The 16,694-nt window shown below is 40.2% G+C and overlaps 1 protein-coding gene and 1 long non-coding RNA gene across 2 annotated transcripts; both read right to left on the bottom strand.

Moving 5' to 3' along the window:
* Positions 1–6,275: 6,275 nt before the first annotated feature.
* On the bottom strand, positions 6,276–11,651 carry LOC148524757 (uncharacterized). Its single transcript, XR_015878349.1, has 3 exons — positions 11,635–11,651; positions 11,287–11,416; positions 6,276–6,717 (listed from the first exon to the last, which is right to left on the bottom strand). It is a non-coding gene; the product is annotated as an uncharacterized LOC148524757 (long non-coding RNA).
* Positions 11,652–11,953: 302 nt separating this feature from the next.
* Positions 11,954–15,992, bottom strand: LOC148524756 (thioredoxin domain-containing protein 5-like). Its single transcript, XM_088471633.1, has 5 exons — positions 15,885–15,992; positions 14,058–14,159; positions 13,792–13,917; positions 12,302–12,375; positions 11,954–12,029 (listed from the first exon to the last, which is right to left on the bottom strand). Exons 1-5 carry the CDS (start codon positions 15,990–15,992, stop codon positions 11,954–11,956), a joined length of 486 nt encoding a protein of 161 aa, XP_088327759.1.
* Positions 15,993–16,694: the final 702 nt, after the last annotated feature.

Below are 16,694 nucleotides of genomic sequence, written 5' to 3'. Positions count from 1 at the left end.
CAAGATGATCATCACTTGGTAACATTACAGATGTGTCCACATACATCTTACCTTCGTGCACTACGTCGCGTTAAACATAACATGTGAGTACCATGCGACTCAGTAGCGCAGAGCGTCTTTGCGTGCAACTTTTTCTCCTACAAATGCAGTTTATTCGCACAGCGATGCGAATAGGGTAGCACAAGAAGCTTCTGAATAAAATGATATGCGGCATATCTATATCCTGCGGGTATCTATATTTAGAAATATCTGCATGCGAAATGCTATATCATTGTCACCGCCTCTGACACTAATGTAACATTTCACATTCAGATACACCCGCAGTTACACACAGAATATAGCATGCTGCATATCATTTTAATCAACAGAAGCGGTTTGTGAGTCTTATTTCCATCGGTCTGTGAATGACGCACTTGAAGGTAAAACAAACAAACAAAAAAATCACAAAAAGACGCTTGGCGCTGCAGAGTCATGCCACGCCATAGGCAAATGCAGGGGGGGTTTCCGTCTGCCTGGAAACCCCCCTCCCCAGCCCACACCATGACCACAATAGAAATAGTAATGTAATAGAATTTTACTAGTGCTGCATGTTCTTCACAGTATCACAAGTGAAATAATCATCACCACCTGTGGATCTTTTAAAATGTGTCAGCTAGTAATAAATATACCTGTGCACCAACTAGGACATGTGGAAAACATGCACTGTTAGGGGTGCACTGCTATAGACCATCAATAGGGTTAATTATTCATACTGTATAATAATACACTATCCAGTACATAAGGAGACCAATATGTACATATATGTCCAGGGCAGTGCTAGGTTCTTCTGCTGCTACCCCAGACTCCCAGACTTGCTCCAATGCTCAGGAATGGTGCCCACATCTGAAAAAAAAAACATCTCAGGCAGGATGGACCTTCTGCCGCATATAATGGTTACTGTGATCGCTGGTCCTGTATATGCTGGAATTATGCAACACAATACACTTTGTATGTAACATATTAAAGCTGGATAAGTGATAATTATGCCCTCTTCATGGACTGGCCACACTCACTCTAAAATCAGGCATTTGGAAACCCCCCTCTAGAAATCCTGCGTTTGCCACTGCATGGCATGGCGTAACTAGAAGGGCTTTTTATCACGCAAGGAAGTAAGCTGTATGTGGAGACATCTGTGATTATCATGGACTTCTCCTTATAAGGAAGTGTGCGCACCAAAACCATGCCAGAACCCTTCACTGCTGAAACAAGCACTCAGGGCTGTACAGTCATGGCCAAAAGTTGAGAATGACACAAGTATCGGTTTTCACAAAGTCTGCTGCTTCCATTTTTATGATGGCAATTTGCATATACTCCAGAATGTCATGAAGAGTAAATCAGATGAATTGCAAAGTCCCTCTTTGCCATGACAATGAACTTAATCCCAAAAACAACATTTCCACTGTATTTCAGCCATGCCACAAAAGGACCAGCTGACATGTCAATGATTCTCTCGTTAACACAGGTGAGACAGTGTTGATGAGGACAAGGCTGGAGATCACTCTGTCATGCTGATTGAGTTAGAACAACAGACTGGGAGCTTTAAAAAAGGAGGGTGGAGCTTGAAATCATTGTTCTTCCTCTGTTAACCATGGTTACCTGCAAGAAAACATGTGCAGTCATCATTGCTTTGCACAAAAGGGCTTCACAGGCAAGGATATTGCTGCTAGCAAGATTGCACCTAAATCAACTAATTATCGGAATATCAAGAACTTCAAGGATAGAGGTTTAATAGTTGTGAAGGCGGCTTCAGGGTGCCCAAGAAGGTCCAGTAAGTGCCAGAACCGTCTCCTAAAGTTGATTCAGCTGTGGGAATGGGGCACCACCAGTGCAGAGCTTGCTCAGGAATGACAGCAGGCAGATGTGAGTGCATCTTCACGCACAGTGAGGTGAATTCTTTTGGAGGATGGCCTGGTGTCAAGAAAGGCAGCAAAGAAGCCACTTCTCTCCAGGAAAAACCATCATGGACAGACTGATATTCTGCAAAAGGTACAGGGATTGGACTGTTGAGGACTGGGGTAAAGTTATTTTCTCTGATTAATCCCCTTTCAGGTTGTTTGGGGCACCTGGAAAAACGCTTGTCCGGAGAAGGAAAGGTGAGTGCTACCATCACTCCTGTGTCAGGTAAAGCATCCTGAGACCATTCATGTGTGGGGTTGCTTCATGAGTGGGCTCACTCACAATTTTGCCTAAGAACACAGCCATGAATAAAGAATGGTACCAAAACATCCTCCAAGAGCAACTTCTCCCAACCATCCAAGAACAGTTTGGTGACGAACAATGCCTTTACCAGCATGATGGAGTGCCTTGCCATAAGGCAAAAGTGATAACTAAGTGGCTCGGGGAACAAAACATCGAAATTTTGGGTCCGTGGCCAGGAAACTCCCCAGACGTTAATCCCATTGAGAACTTGTGGTCAATACTCAAGAGGTGGATGGACAAACAAAAACCCACAAATTCTGACAAACTCCAAACATTGATTAGGCAAGAATGGGCGGCCATCAGTCAGTATGTGGCCTAGAAGTTGATTGACAGCATGCCAGGGCGAATTGCAGAGGTCTTGAAAAAGAAGAGTCAACACTGCAAATATTGACTCTTTGCATAAACTTAATGTAATTGTCAATACTAGCCTTTGACACTTATGAAATGCTTGTAAATTTTACTTCAGTATACCATAGTAACATCTGACAAAAAGGTCTAAAAACGCTGAAGCAGCAAACTTTGTGAAAACTAATACTGGTGTCATTCTCAAAACTTTTGACCATGGCTGTAGAATTCGTTAGATTTGTGACCCACAAGCACTCATCCATTTGTCATTAACAAGTTGAAGGATCATTTTTCTGACCAGATCTCACTCCCAATACTCAGTTCCTTTCACCAGTTAACTTACAAAACATGGGGATCTAAGTTACCATCCCAGGACAGACCATGCCAGCAGACAGAATCCCGGTGCCGGAATCCTGATGGCTGCTATCCAGACAGTGAGTATTAGGTTTAGGATTAAGTTAGGGTGTGGGATAGGTGGGTTAGTGTTAGAATACTTACCTGCATGCATCAGGATTAGGCTGCATGAATTCTGACCGTTGGCATTACCAGTGCCAGGATCACGTACCCAAAACAACATGCATTGCCAAATCTGAAAAAGGGGTTTCTGTTCTGCAACCTGATAACCACTCTTTAAAAGCCTCCTTTTGCCATCATATTTATAATATAACCAGGTCAGTTCAGTTTTCTTTATTTAAGATCACGCTTACAGTACAATTAAGTCCATCACTTATCCAATAATTTCCATTATACAATTTTTGTAATTTATTTAATTTGACATACAATAATTTCCATACTATTTCCATAGGCAAACGCACGGGGGGTTTCCGTCTGCCTGGAAACCCCCCTCCCCAGCACACATCATGACCACAATAGAAATAGTAATATGATACAATGTTACTAGTGCTGCATGTTCTTCTCAGTATCACAAATGAAATGATTAGCAACACCTGTGGATCTTTTAAAATGTGTCAGCCAGTAATAAATATACCTGTGCACCAACTAGGAGATGTGGAAAACATGCACTGTTAGGGATGCACTGCTGTAGACCATCAATAGGGTTAATTATTATTACTGTAAAATAATACACTATCCAGTACATAAGGAGAACCAAAATGTACATACAGTCAGGTCCATAAATATTGGGACATTGACATAATTTTCAGATTTTGGCCTCTATTCACCACAACAATGGTTTTGAAATGAAACAAACAAGATGAGCTTTAACTGCAGACTTTCAGATTTAATTTGAGGGTAATTACATCCAAATCGGGTGAATGGTGTAGGAATTACAACAGTTTCAATATGTGCCTCCCACTTTTTAAGGGGCCAAAAGTAATGTGACTATCAACTCAAAAGCTATTTCATGGACAGGTGCGGGCTATTCCCTCATTATTTCATTATCAATCAAGCAGGTAAAAGGTCTGGAGTTCATTCTAAGTGTGACATTTGCATTTGGAATCAGTTACTGTCAACTCTCAATATGAGATCCAAGGAGCTGTCACTATCAGTGAAGTAAGCCATTATTGGGCTGAAAAATCAAAACAAACCCATCAGAGAGATAACAAAAACATTAGGTGTGGCCAAATCAACTGTTTGGAACATTCTTAAAAAGAAAGAACGCACCGGAGAGCTCAGCAACACCAAAAGACCCGGAAGACCACGGAAAACAACTGTGGTGGATGACAAAATAATTATTTCCCTGGTGAAGAAAAACCCCTTCACAACAGTTGGCCAAATCAAGAACACTCTCCAGGAGGTATATGTATATGTGTCAAAGTCAACAATCAAGAGAAGACTTCACAAGAGTGAATATAGAGGGTTCACCACAAGATGCAAACCATTGGTGACCCACAAAAACAGGAAGACCAGATTAGAGTTTGCTAAACAACATCTAAAAAAGCCATTACAGTTCTGGAACAACATCCTATTGACAGATGAGACAAATATCAACTTGTACCAGAGTGATGAGAAGAGAAGGAAAGGAACTGCTCATGATCCAAAACATACCACCTCATCAGTGAAGCATGGTGGTGGTAGTGTCATGGCGTGGGCATGTATGGCTGCCAATGGAACTGGTTCCCTTGTATTTATTGATGATGTGACTGCTGACAAAAGCAGCAGAATGAATTCTGAAGGCAATATTATATGCTCATATTGAGTCAAATGCTTCAGAACTCATTGGACAGTGCTTCACAGTGCAGACGGACAATGACCCGAAGCATACTGCAAAAGCAACCAAAGAGTTTTTTAAGGCTAAAAAGTGTAATGTTATGCAATGTCAATCCCCTGACCTGAATCCGATTGAGCATGCATTTCACTTGATGAAGACAAAACTGAAGGGAAAATGCCCCAAGAACAAGCAGGAACTGAAGACATTTGAAACCCAGCGTCTGGTGATGTCTATGCATTCCAGACTTCAGGCTGTAATTGCCTGCAAATAATTTGCAACAAAGTATTAAAAAGTGAAAGATAGATTTAGGATTGTTTAGTTTGTCCCATTATTTTTGGCCCCTTAAAAAGTGGGAGGCACATATAGAAACCGTTGTAATTCCTACACCATTCACCTGATTTGGATGTAATTACCCTCAAATTAAATCTGAAAGTCTGCAGTTAAATCACATCTTGTTTGTTTCATTTCAAAGCCATTGTGGTGGTGAATAGAGGACAAAATCTGAAAATTCTGTCAATGTCCCAATATTTATGGACCTGACTGTATATGTTCAGGGCAGTGCTAGGTTCTTCTGCTGCTACCCCAGACTCCCGGATGCTCCAATACTCTGAAATGATGCCCACATCTGAAAAAAAGCATTCTGCTCACACAGGATGGACCTTATTCCGCATCTAATGGCTTACTGTGATCCCTGGTCCTGTATATGCTGGAATAATGCAACACAATATACTTTGTATGATGCATATTAAAGCTGGATAAGTGCTAATTCTACCCTCTTCATGGACTTGCCACACTCGCTCTAAAATCAAGCATTTGGAACCCTGCGTTTGCCACTGATTTCCCATATGCAGAGTAATCTATCAAAATCACAGACAAGTATAAGTCAAGTTCTCCACAGCACAGACAAAAGTTACAGGGAGAGAGATGTCAGTAATAAAGTTAGGGGCTACCGGTTGTAGACTTTAATACAAACTGAAATTATTTGTAACAATACCGGTTTCTACTAGATCCATGTCAGCATAGATCAACTAGTTATGGCTTGCAAGAGGTAGTTTATGCTGATAACCTTTAAAAGCTGTATGTAGAAAAAAAAAACTGTGGATACCTGCTAATTCGGTCAGGACCTTCATGTATTTGAATGCAGAAGTCTGTAATAAAACATTGATCGGACACAGTAAGTGCTGTACTGTTATAATGATATTGAAACACTTGGTGGCAAAATAAACAAAACAAAAAATCCAACACATTATGGTTTGTCTGTTAAAGCTGCGTTTATTGGGGCAGCCTAGCCTAGAGCCAAAAACAATTAGGTTAGGCTTACAGTACATGGAGACACAGAGGATCAAAAATAATTTCCCATAAAAGGTAATTAGGTATAACATTTTCTAACAAACCATTGATATATGCTGCACACCATAGTCAGAATCGACATACTACACAGAACAATGAAAAATCTTTTTATTTAATTGTTTCATTTAGTGTAACCCTTCATCCCTTACCCACCCAGCAAGTAAGTAAGGCACTTCACTTCTAATTTCACAATAAGAGAAAGAGGTGATGAAATATGTTTAAGAGACAGATTGTTAAATTCCTCCCCTTAAGACATATTGTCCATATAGTGGCATAATAAACCTACATCCTGAGATGTCTTTATATAGGTTTCTGTTGCCCTTCTGAAAGACAAATTGCTGTATCCCTTCCTTTTCCATGGTTAAACATGTCTTACAGAATACAGAGAGGACAAACCATCAAATCAAGACGCTCTGTAGTACTGCATGTAGAAAATTCAGTAACCATTTGGCCCATACAGACGAGATAAACCCATAGGGTTCAGGGAAGTTTTATAGTTCATCTCTGGAGTGACGCAAGACAAAGTTCTGTAATGTTTCCAGATCTCGGGCACCTTCATGCTCACCCACTTTTTCCCCAGCACGAAAGAGTAGCAATGATGGATACCCATGTACCTGTAAAGGGGAAGGGTTGAACAAGGTAAAGAAAGCAGTAGATGCTTTATGGCTAAAAAAGGAGCTAAAAGCACTCTATTATACCTTGTGTTTATTAGAAAGCATTTACTACAGTACAGTGGTGGAACTAAAGGGAGAATACAACTGGCTAATAAAAAAAAAACACTATTATTTTTAATATATCTATCTATCTATATCTATCTATCTATCTATCCATCCATCTATGTATATATATAATTAAGTTACTGTCAAACACATTTGAAAACTAAAAAAGTAGTTCTGTACAGGTGAAACGATGGCTTAACTGATAGTCACGACATTTGAGCATCTCCCCTCCCCTTGCACACCATCAATGAATAAAACATTAGACAGATTAATGTTGTATAATATTTTCTACCCTGGAAATATTATTATACAGCATTAAAATTATGGAACTGTTCCAATATATATATATATATTACATGTACATACATACACATACACACATATATATATATTACATGTACATACATACACACACACACACACATATATATATATTTCAATTTAAAAAATTAGGCCCTCAGTTTTAAATCTGAATGTGAGGGACTTTTATAAGCAGAGTTGCAGCTCCTTTCAAGGATTTTACTGAATATACATCCTGAGCTTTCGGTCTCCATTAATCACAATACAAGTCCCCCTACAGCATAGAATAAACAATAAGGCTGCTTAATATTTACAGATTAAAAAAACGCAAAATTCACACAACATAGATAGATCTGTACCTTGTCATTGACAATACACTGAACAGGAGATTCCCAGTGGAAAGACAGAACAAACTTTGGGGCTGATTCATAGTTGAGATTGAGAGCAAATCAAAAGAGAAGTAAGTTTGCACCTGGACAAACCTTGTTACAATGCAAGGTGCGCAAATATATATGCATGCAGGGTAAATACTGGCTGCTTTTGCATGTAGCCTACAAATGCTAGATAGCTTTATTTTTACCCTGCAAATGTTATTTTTATTATTTATTTATTACCAGTTATTTATATAGCGCATACTTAATCCGCAGCGCTTAACAGAGAATATTTGGCCATTCACATCAGTCCCTGCCCCAGTGGAGCTTACACTCTATATTCCCTATCACATGCTCACACACACACACACTAGGGTTAATATGTGTTGGGAGCCAATTAACCTACCAGTATATTTTTGGAGTGTGGTAGGAAACCGGAGTACCTGGAGGAAACCCTATACAAACTCTGCACAGGTAGGGCCATGGTGGGAATCGAACCCATGACCTCAGTGCTGTGAGGCAGTAATGCTAACCATTACACTGTCTGTGCTGCGCACAAATTAGATTTGAGCTAGGATACGCCCCTCCCAAATCTAAATCTGCACCACCTACAGTGCAGCATGGTTTTGCTAAGGTGCAAAGTTGCTTGTTGTTTTTTTTACCTTAATACCAACTCGGAATCAGCCCCTAGAGCACAATCAGACCGTGAAGATAATGCTGGGCATACATTGCCAGATAAAATACCTTAGAGACTGACATACATTTTATCTGGAAGCCTCACAGCCTGCAGATATCAAGGGCATACACTGAGATATCTCACAGTGTCTTGGCCCCGATATATCAGATGGGCTAGACAATCCGGCATGCCCGACCAATCGATATTTTAACATTGGTCGGCAGCACACACAGTACAATTATCGGGGCGATCGTCCCAATAATTGTATATAGTGTATGCCCAACATAAGATGGATGGTCAGTCACAGTGCAGAAAAATAAGAACTGAAAGCTACTAGGCTACAGTATTACTTTTATGTAGATAACACTTAAATCTAGAATTCTTCCCCACAAAATTGCAACATCTTGTGAGCAGGGAATTTTGGCTTCTGTTCAATTTAATTGTTCTGGTATATATATATATTTTTATGTTATGTTCAATTTGTCTTACTAATTGTATACGAAACAGAATATCTCGGCAGAATGCAGCCAAAGCAGAATAAGCTGCTGCTTTACCTGTATCTACAAACCTTCATCTCTACTTCCATCATTTCTCTTGGGCTTTCCATTAATTGAAAAGAAATCACACATGCCTCTCACTGTCCCAAATGCTGGAAGTCTGTAGGAGACTACTACAGATTGGGAATACATACATGGGACACCCTGTGTTTCTGATCGCCTGAGCCAAAATATAATTAAACACTTAGGGTCGAATTTAATTAGCCTCGAAGGGCTAATTAGCTGCGATGCGGTGTCTGGGGCTATTCAATTACAGCCCGCAACAGCCACTTAACGCGGATTTCTGTTCACCTCGTCCTGTGGCTTGAATAGAAATCCGCATAAAGTAGTGATATTTTTTGTCTTTTTTCTGCCACGACAAACACATTAACCCATAGCTCCGGGTGCTTACCCTGGAATCTATGTATTAATCGCAGATTTACCGTGCAAGGATAATAGGTTTACAATTGAATAGTCTCGGGTGTAAAAGTCCCCATGTGGTAAATTGACAATTAACTTAGGCGGTTTGTAAAATCAGACACCTTAATAAGCAAATAATGGTCTGAGGACCATCAAGCAGTATCAGGAGGATATATATATATATATATATATATATATATATATATATATATATATATATGTAAAATCTATTACACCATGAGCACACCACACATCTGCAGCTCTTTTAGGAATAGCGTAGTATAGGTGGACAATTTTAAATGAAAAGTTTAGACTTCACCTCAACGAAACTTGAACATATGAGTATTTATCAATCACATGTGCACATGCAGGACTCATTTAGGTAAACGTGTTTAACAAATTAAATGCTGTGCTTTTTTCCCCATTATCTGACTTAGCTCAATTTCACTTATGCCTGCTCAAACAATGCAACTGGGAATTTATACAACAGATCTTAGTCCTGCACAAATCTGTATGACATAGGGGTAATCGCCATTTCCAGCTGTACCAAGTACATGGCCTTGCTGAATAGTAGCACAAAATGAGGATTCATTTTAGTAGCATTTTCAGGGTAGGAAATCCAGGAATCTCTGGAAGTTAAGGGGGGCATCCACTACACGATTTTAGCAGGCGATTGAACGATAACAATGTCATTATTGTTCAATTGTTTAAAAATCGTTTATAAATCGTGCAGTGTTTGGTCGTTAACAATCAACGATGCGCGCTCCCGCTGGTCGTTTGATCGTCTCGTCAGTCGACTGAACATGCAGGTCAATTTCACTTGATCTATTACAGATAGTTTGCAAATCGTTTGTAAATCGTTTGTAAATCGTTTGCAAATCGTTCAGACTGAAAGATAAAATTTCAAGGGAAAAAATCAAGGGAAAATCGTTTAAAGATTGGACAGGGAGTAGATCGTCTAGTGGATTTGCCCCATTACTGTGAACAAGGAAAAGATCATCTTTCCTTTGTAAGACAGAAAGAAATTGCAAATATGCCTTGAAATAATTACTGGGTTTAAACTAACCAATTTCTTCATTTATTGCCAGAACTGAAAGCATTTCCTCCATTAACACATGGAGGCTTTGCTGTAGAGGAATGGGCCATATGTCCTATTTGTATATTAGGCATGCTAGATGGTGAGAGACAAATCTCATAGTGAGGGATTGTTTTCTTTAGTAACTTATACTGCAAACGCCATTAGCTGGAAAATAAACAGTCACAAATAAAAATTTTAATTTTTAAACCTTAGGTGCTGCTAGCATATTTTAAAGTTGCTAAAGTGACATTTGAAAACAACTAAAAAAAAAAAACACCTTTCGCAACCACCTGCAAACTTAAAAACACCTGTGACATACTTGGGGACCCCACTAGAGTCTATTTCTATTTCCCTAGTTTTTAAGTTTGTCCTCTAACTTTGGACTTTTTCACCCCCAAAATGAAAGTACTTTTTTGGAGTGATCTAAAGTATTTTTTTTACTTTTTTTGACGCAGTTTACCTTTGGGGAACTGTCCCAAGGGTGCAGGGTGGTTTGCACCCCTAAACCGCAATTTTGCACTTTTTTCAACACCTATTCATAGGAGTAACTTTTTTGCCGGTTCTATTGCATTGCGTTTCCGCACCGGCAAAAAGACTCTGGAATTGAATACGGAGGAAACTTTTACAGTACTCATACAAGGAAACAGAATTACATAACTACAATAAATATAAGTTCCCAACTTCATAAACCTCCTCGTCACTAGAGTATTTTTATGAAATTAAGTAATTGTGTCACAAAATGATAGTTACCAGAATCACCCCTCAAACTGCATCCAACAATATACGAATCCTGACCGCACCACATCTTGCTTCTAAGTGGTTAATGCAACATACATGTGTAACTATAGGGCAGCGCAAAACATACTTTGTAATTCTTCCACCTAAATGTGCCCTTATATTTTTGCATTGGAGACAGGTAAAAAGGTGCACGTTATAATAGACTGAGGCAAACATGCAGCCTACAAAACGCAATAAACCTAAAGTTCACAGAGGTATAGAGAGAAAAATACCTTTTTCTCACACACACAAAGTAATAAAAGGTCTCAGCAATTAGCAGAGAAACAAATGAGTGTACAGACTTACCGAGAATCTGTTACAGAGGGATCTCTCCGCAGTGCAGTCAACCTTGGCAATTTTAACATCGCTCAAACCAATAAACTCCTTTTTCGAGAGATCCTCCCACGTAGGAGCAAGATGCTTACAGTGTCCACACCTTAAGAAATAACATCAGTGCATGAACCAAGTTATAGAATCAATGGAAGATTTCCTAACATCAGTGGACATATTGCACTTCAGCAGTACATTTCATACACTTTGCTGCAGCGTTAGCTTAACACCAGTGTATAAGCCAGACAGCGGAATCCAAACACCTCCAACCACAGCAAACACAACAGTCTGGAGAATCCACATGGTTACAGCTAAAATACTCACCATGGTGCATAGAACTTGATAAAGCTGACACCCAGGGCCGGATTATAGAGAGGGCGATAGGGGCGATCGTCCTGGGGCCCCCACACATAGGGGGCCCCAACACACTGTCCCCAGCCCCCAGGGCCGGCGCAACCAGCTCATCAAGTCCTGCACTGCAGGGAGACGCCAGGCAGTTCTTGCTTCTGCCGCTGCACCTATTACACTGAGACAGGCAGTGGCAGCCTGCTGCTGAGAAGAGTCCTGCTGAGCTCTTGATAGATGATGGGGGGGTGGGGGGTGAGCGCTAGAGGCAGAGGGCTGATTAACAGGACAAACGTGATCAGCATGAACTGAAGGAGACAAAACCGCTGGGGTGGATGGCTGAGCTTCTGCTCCTCCTCTCTTCAGGTCTCTCCCTGCATGAAAGATCGTCACGCTGGGAACAGGCAGGGACAGTCTGCAAAACATTTGCAAGTTTACAAGTGTATTCAAACACTGTTGATTACAATTGAATAGTGGAAAGTAGTTTGTACACTGTCCCTGCTTCTTGCCAGCATGACCCTCATATATATATGTATATATATATATATATATATATATATATATATATATATATATAAAATGTGCGTGTAAATATATATATATAGAGGGGCCCCCGCATGTTTGTTGCCCAGGGACCCCCACAGACCTTAATCCGGCCCTGCTGACACCTGTGGAAATAGTCTGGTCAAAGGTAGTTTCAGTAAGAGACAGGACCTTGGACTGGAAGAGATAAAACAGCGTATAGTTAGAGACCGGAGAGACCTGCACGTAATGAGGCGCGCCTGGTAGAGCGTAGCTTTTCCCACAACTGCTCATAGAAACTAAAAGGCGCTATGTTTAACTCACTGCTGCATGAAGTCTCTGGCAATACAAGTCTCTTCCACATATACTTCAGTAAATACACAAATAACTGAAGTTGAGAGGCGTTATTTATTTATTTTTATAAAATGTATTTTCAAAGTTTGAGACTGCATTTGAATTATACAATTAACAAGTCTAATATTTGCTTTCCCTTCTAATATTTGCAATATATCAAATCAGTCAAATTTGCATCACTGACCACAACTATGAGATGGGGTAACCATCGGCAACCTAATTGTTCAACTCAATCTCTTTCCAATAGTCTGCTTTGATGAAACAGATCTAAAATTGACACTGGCATAAGAAACATAGTGCCCCTAACAATCCATATGCTTGGCTTTCCCACGGAATCTGAGTACCTTTGCCATCTACACACATATGGTACAAATTGGCTGCAGCTCTGGTAATGCGGCAGCAGATGTAGCTTGTGTGTAGTTTCCACATTTGGACTTCTGAGAAATAAACTGGAATGGATAACTCTTATGCATGGAAAACCTTGCAGGCACAGTCACAGCCCCATACAGACACAGTGCTGGCCCTTTTCTACATTATGGAAAGGTATACAATTTCTTATTTACAAATGAGACAAAGATTTCACACTCTCTCTGTCATTTTATGAACACCCCTAAGAAATGTGCTAATCCTTTTCTTCCCATAAAGAAGCCATTTCCCCCCCAAAAGAAATTTTATGAAAATACTTTTATTTTGGGTAACTAACCACCTTGTTTTACTAGAGCCTATGCCTTTTGTATGGTTTAAAATTGCTACAATTATTTTGTTAGTTTATTATTTATTTATTATTGTTCCATCTTCATCAGCTATACTGTTAAGGCCCCCATACACCTACGCGATTTCTAGACGATCACACAATTTTCGACTCGACGCACGTTCAGTCTTGTGCAAATCGTGCATTTTTTCATCCGATGCGCGCTCCCGTGGGTCCTTTAATCGTATCTTATGAACATATGTGCAGCACATATGTTCCATCGTATCGTGTTCAGAACGTGTCTTTTTTTTTTCATGTGATCCATCATGTGGTAATTCAAGTAATTTCAATGACTGTTTGTCCCTATTCCCTAAAGAGCGCGTGAGGCACAGGATCGATCATACGACTGATCCTGTGCAAACAAAAAAAAGAAATGGTGACGACGGGACTGCAAGGTAATCTGATGTGAATCGGATCGGATGCTGAACGCGTAGGTGTATGGGCCACTTTACTATGGCTCATCAAGTAAACCCACACAATTAGCTATGCAACTGCAGGCTGCTACCCACTTCTATTGCTGCAGGCTCTTCAGTTGGTACTTCAACATCATCTTCCTTTTCCTCTGCAGTTTTCAGTTGGCTTACAGCATACTCTTTCAGGGAATCCAAATCCCGCTTCCCTTTGTATTGGTCCACCTGTAACAGGAGAAAAGTAGATATAGCAAATAATTTTTTTTATTTCACCACAAAGCATGGCATGGCCAAATATATAGGTACTGAGCACAGAGGTTCAATAACAGATAGATGATGCATTTCTACAATATTGGATTACTTACTTTTTCGCCATTTCTAAACCACAGTAAAGTTGGATAGCCACGTACTTGATTGTCAGAGCAGAGCTCCTTATGCTGAGTGCAATCAACCTTTGAAAAGAAACACTGAGCAAGTTATACCTGATACCAAGCACGAGCAAAGAAAGTAACAGGTTAATTATTCATTTATAAAAAAAATTCCATAGACAAAAAAACCTTATGGTCTCACATGTCCCATTAATGCTTCTTAGACATGATCTGAAAATTCACAAATCACTGAATTTGCGCCACTCAAACTAAAAAAAGCAATGAAATTACGATCCTTAGGGCTGACGCCTTAAAGGACGTATTCCTTGCGCAATACAGATATGGTATGCCATCACACCCTGTGGTTAACTGCAGATTCAGCACTCTCACAGAATTGTGTGCTCATTGGAATACACACATGCAGTCTATGCAACTGAGGTCTGAGCAGTTATGTGGCACATACATCCCACTTAGTGCCCACAATCTTCCCATTCGGGATTGACCACAAGTATAAAATATTATTTTATTTTTTTCCCATTGTCTGGCACTACCAACAATAAAGAACCTATTCCTCACAGTAAGGAAAATCTACATAGCAGAGTTGCGGCATTCTAATGCCGGGTGCACACTAGACAATATTTTGCCCGTTGCGTCTCAACGGATCGGGCTGACATATCGTCCACATCAACCAGGGTGTACCAGCTATGTCGTTGATGACGTGCGCTCCCGTGCGTTGTCAGCAACATTGCCCTTCGGACCCCCATTACACTGGAGGTGGAGGCTTACACAACTTGGGATCTATTGCCACTAGGGTGGGGGTAGGGGTAATACTAATAGAGAACATTTACACTGTGGGGTCTATTGCCAATGAGGGTGGGAGGTTACAATGAAGGCCTATGGAAAAGGGGGTATGGGGTGGTGCAAAGCACCCCCTCGGTATATTATATTTACATAAAATAGTTAAATATATTATTAGAAATACTTTTGAAACTTTATTAAATAAAAAAATTAAAACTTCTAAGTGGTTTTGTGGAAAAAAAATTGTCTGTTAAGTGGTTAATAGTTGTAGATTACATTTTCTGATTGGCTAATTACACTACATATTTCATTGATTGAATTGCAACACTCAATTTCTCTAAAAGAGTTGGGGGAAATCATCTGCCGTCTGAATGTCTGTATTGCTTTTGTAAAACATACACATGCACAGTCCAGTTCAACACAAACACCATCTGCAATCAGAATACCTGTACTGCATTTGCCAAAAATATGCTACGGGTTTGTAAAACCATGGCACTGGATGATTGGACCCTCCCACCCGGTTCCACCCCCTCTCCACTCTTTCTGGCCCGCTCCCTTCTCAGCTGTTCTGAATCCCCAATCCATCAACGCTCTGTCCCAACTCCCCCTCCAGGTCCCATACTTATGTCCATTGTGCGCGCAATGACAATTATTATATAGATGTGTGTATATATACAGGTGAAATATCAAAATTGTTAAAATGTCAGCATTATGGAAAGGCTGCAGTGGGGAAAGGGGAGGATAGGGTTAGGCAATAGGGGAGATGTTAGAGGATACGGATAGGAAACTAATACTTACTGGAACGATGGAGGATTAAAGGTGTTACCTGGACGTGACAGTCACATGATCACTGGGAAGCTGCTGCAGCCACGAGGAGCAAGTAAGTCACCATTGGGCCACCAGTAACGATATGTCGACATTCTAACATTACTGACTACATGATGAATGTAGGCATGGTCAATGTCAACCTTATGACCATGACGACATTCTCATTTTAACATTATAGATAAATCAATACATACATACCACATCATCAAGCAAGAGTGCTCGGAGAGAGTTGATGGCTAAGTTTATTATCTCCCACTGTCTGTGAGGGGAGCTCGGCAAAGACATCAAAGTAGCAGTTACAGCCATGGACATCAGCGGTGGCTGGCTCGGCAATATACAATCCAGTCCAATTGTTCCTCAACAAAAAATTATCACGACAACCTCTCTGTCCAGATGAGATATTGGTTAATATTTTCAATAGAATTATGGATGGTGGAAAGCTGCAGTTGTATACCGCGTATATATGCCAGAACCATATCTTCCCTCAGAATATCTTCCAAAGGGACATGGTGAGAGCCTCCATCTTCATGTTTCTGGCCCAGCTCTACATGATAGGCCTGCCACTGCCCCAGCTCCCTTTCTTCATGGTGTGACTGAACTGTGAAAAGCAAAAATAAGGTAGTTGCAAAGTAGTGGACAGTACATTAACCACTTAATACAGCAAGAAGGTGAAAGCCTGTTCCATACTAAATGCAGGATAGCAAAAAAACTAAAAAATTGTATCCATGCTAAATACAGCAAAAGTCGGTACCGTACTACATGAAAATATACATGTATATTCAGTACTGTATAAATCTTAATTATATAAAAACAAATGTCCTGACTTACTCATCAACACCCAGCCCAAACCCCTGGACTTAGAAACATGAAATTTAGGGAGTATATTCCTTCCATGACCTAAGCAGCTACTAAGCAGGAATTTTTTTAAATTCAACTCCTAAAGGGCTGAAAAGTGATAAAAGGTGACTAGGTGACAAAGCAAGAGGGCTCAAGTGTTGTGGGACTGTA

This window comes from Taudactylus pleione, unplaced genomic scaffold, assembly GCF_031769625.1.
Source record: "Taudactylus pleione unplaced genomic scaffold, aTauple2 ptg000116l, whole genome shotgun sequence".
Taxonomy (NCBI): Eukaryota; Metazoa; Chordata; class Amphibia; order Anura; family Myobatrachidae; genus Taudactylus; species Taudactylus pleione.
The sequence above is the reverse complement of the archived record's forward strand: the minus strand, read 5'-3'. Positions and strand labels throughout refer to the sequence as shown.

Excerpts from the sequence above, each read along its gene's own strand:
- LOC148524756 (XM_088471633.1), bottom strand. The coding sequence starts at position 15,992 with ATGGCTGTAACTGCTACTTTGATGTCTTTGCCGAGCTCCCCTCACAGA. Across the intron at positions 14,160-15,884 it reads CACTCTTGCTTGATGATGTG|TGTTTCTTTTCAAAGGTTGA; the intron begins GTATGTATGTAT and ends TAACTTGCTCAG. Across the intron at positions 12,376-13,791 it reads AAGAGCCTGCAGCAATAGAA|TCCAAGGTCCTGTCTCTTAC; the intron begins GTGGGTAGCAGC and ends TATCTCTTCCAG.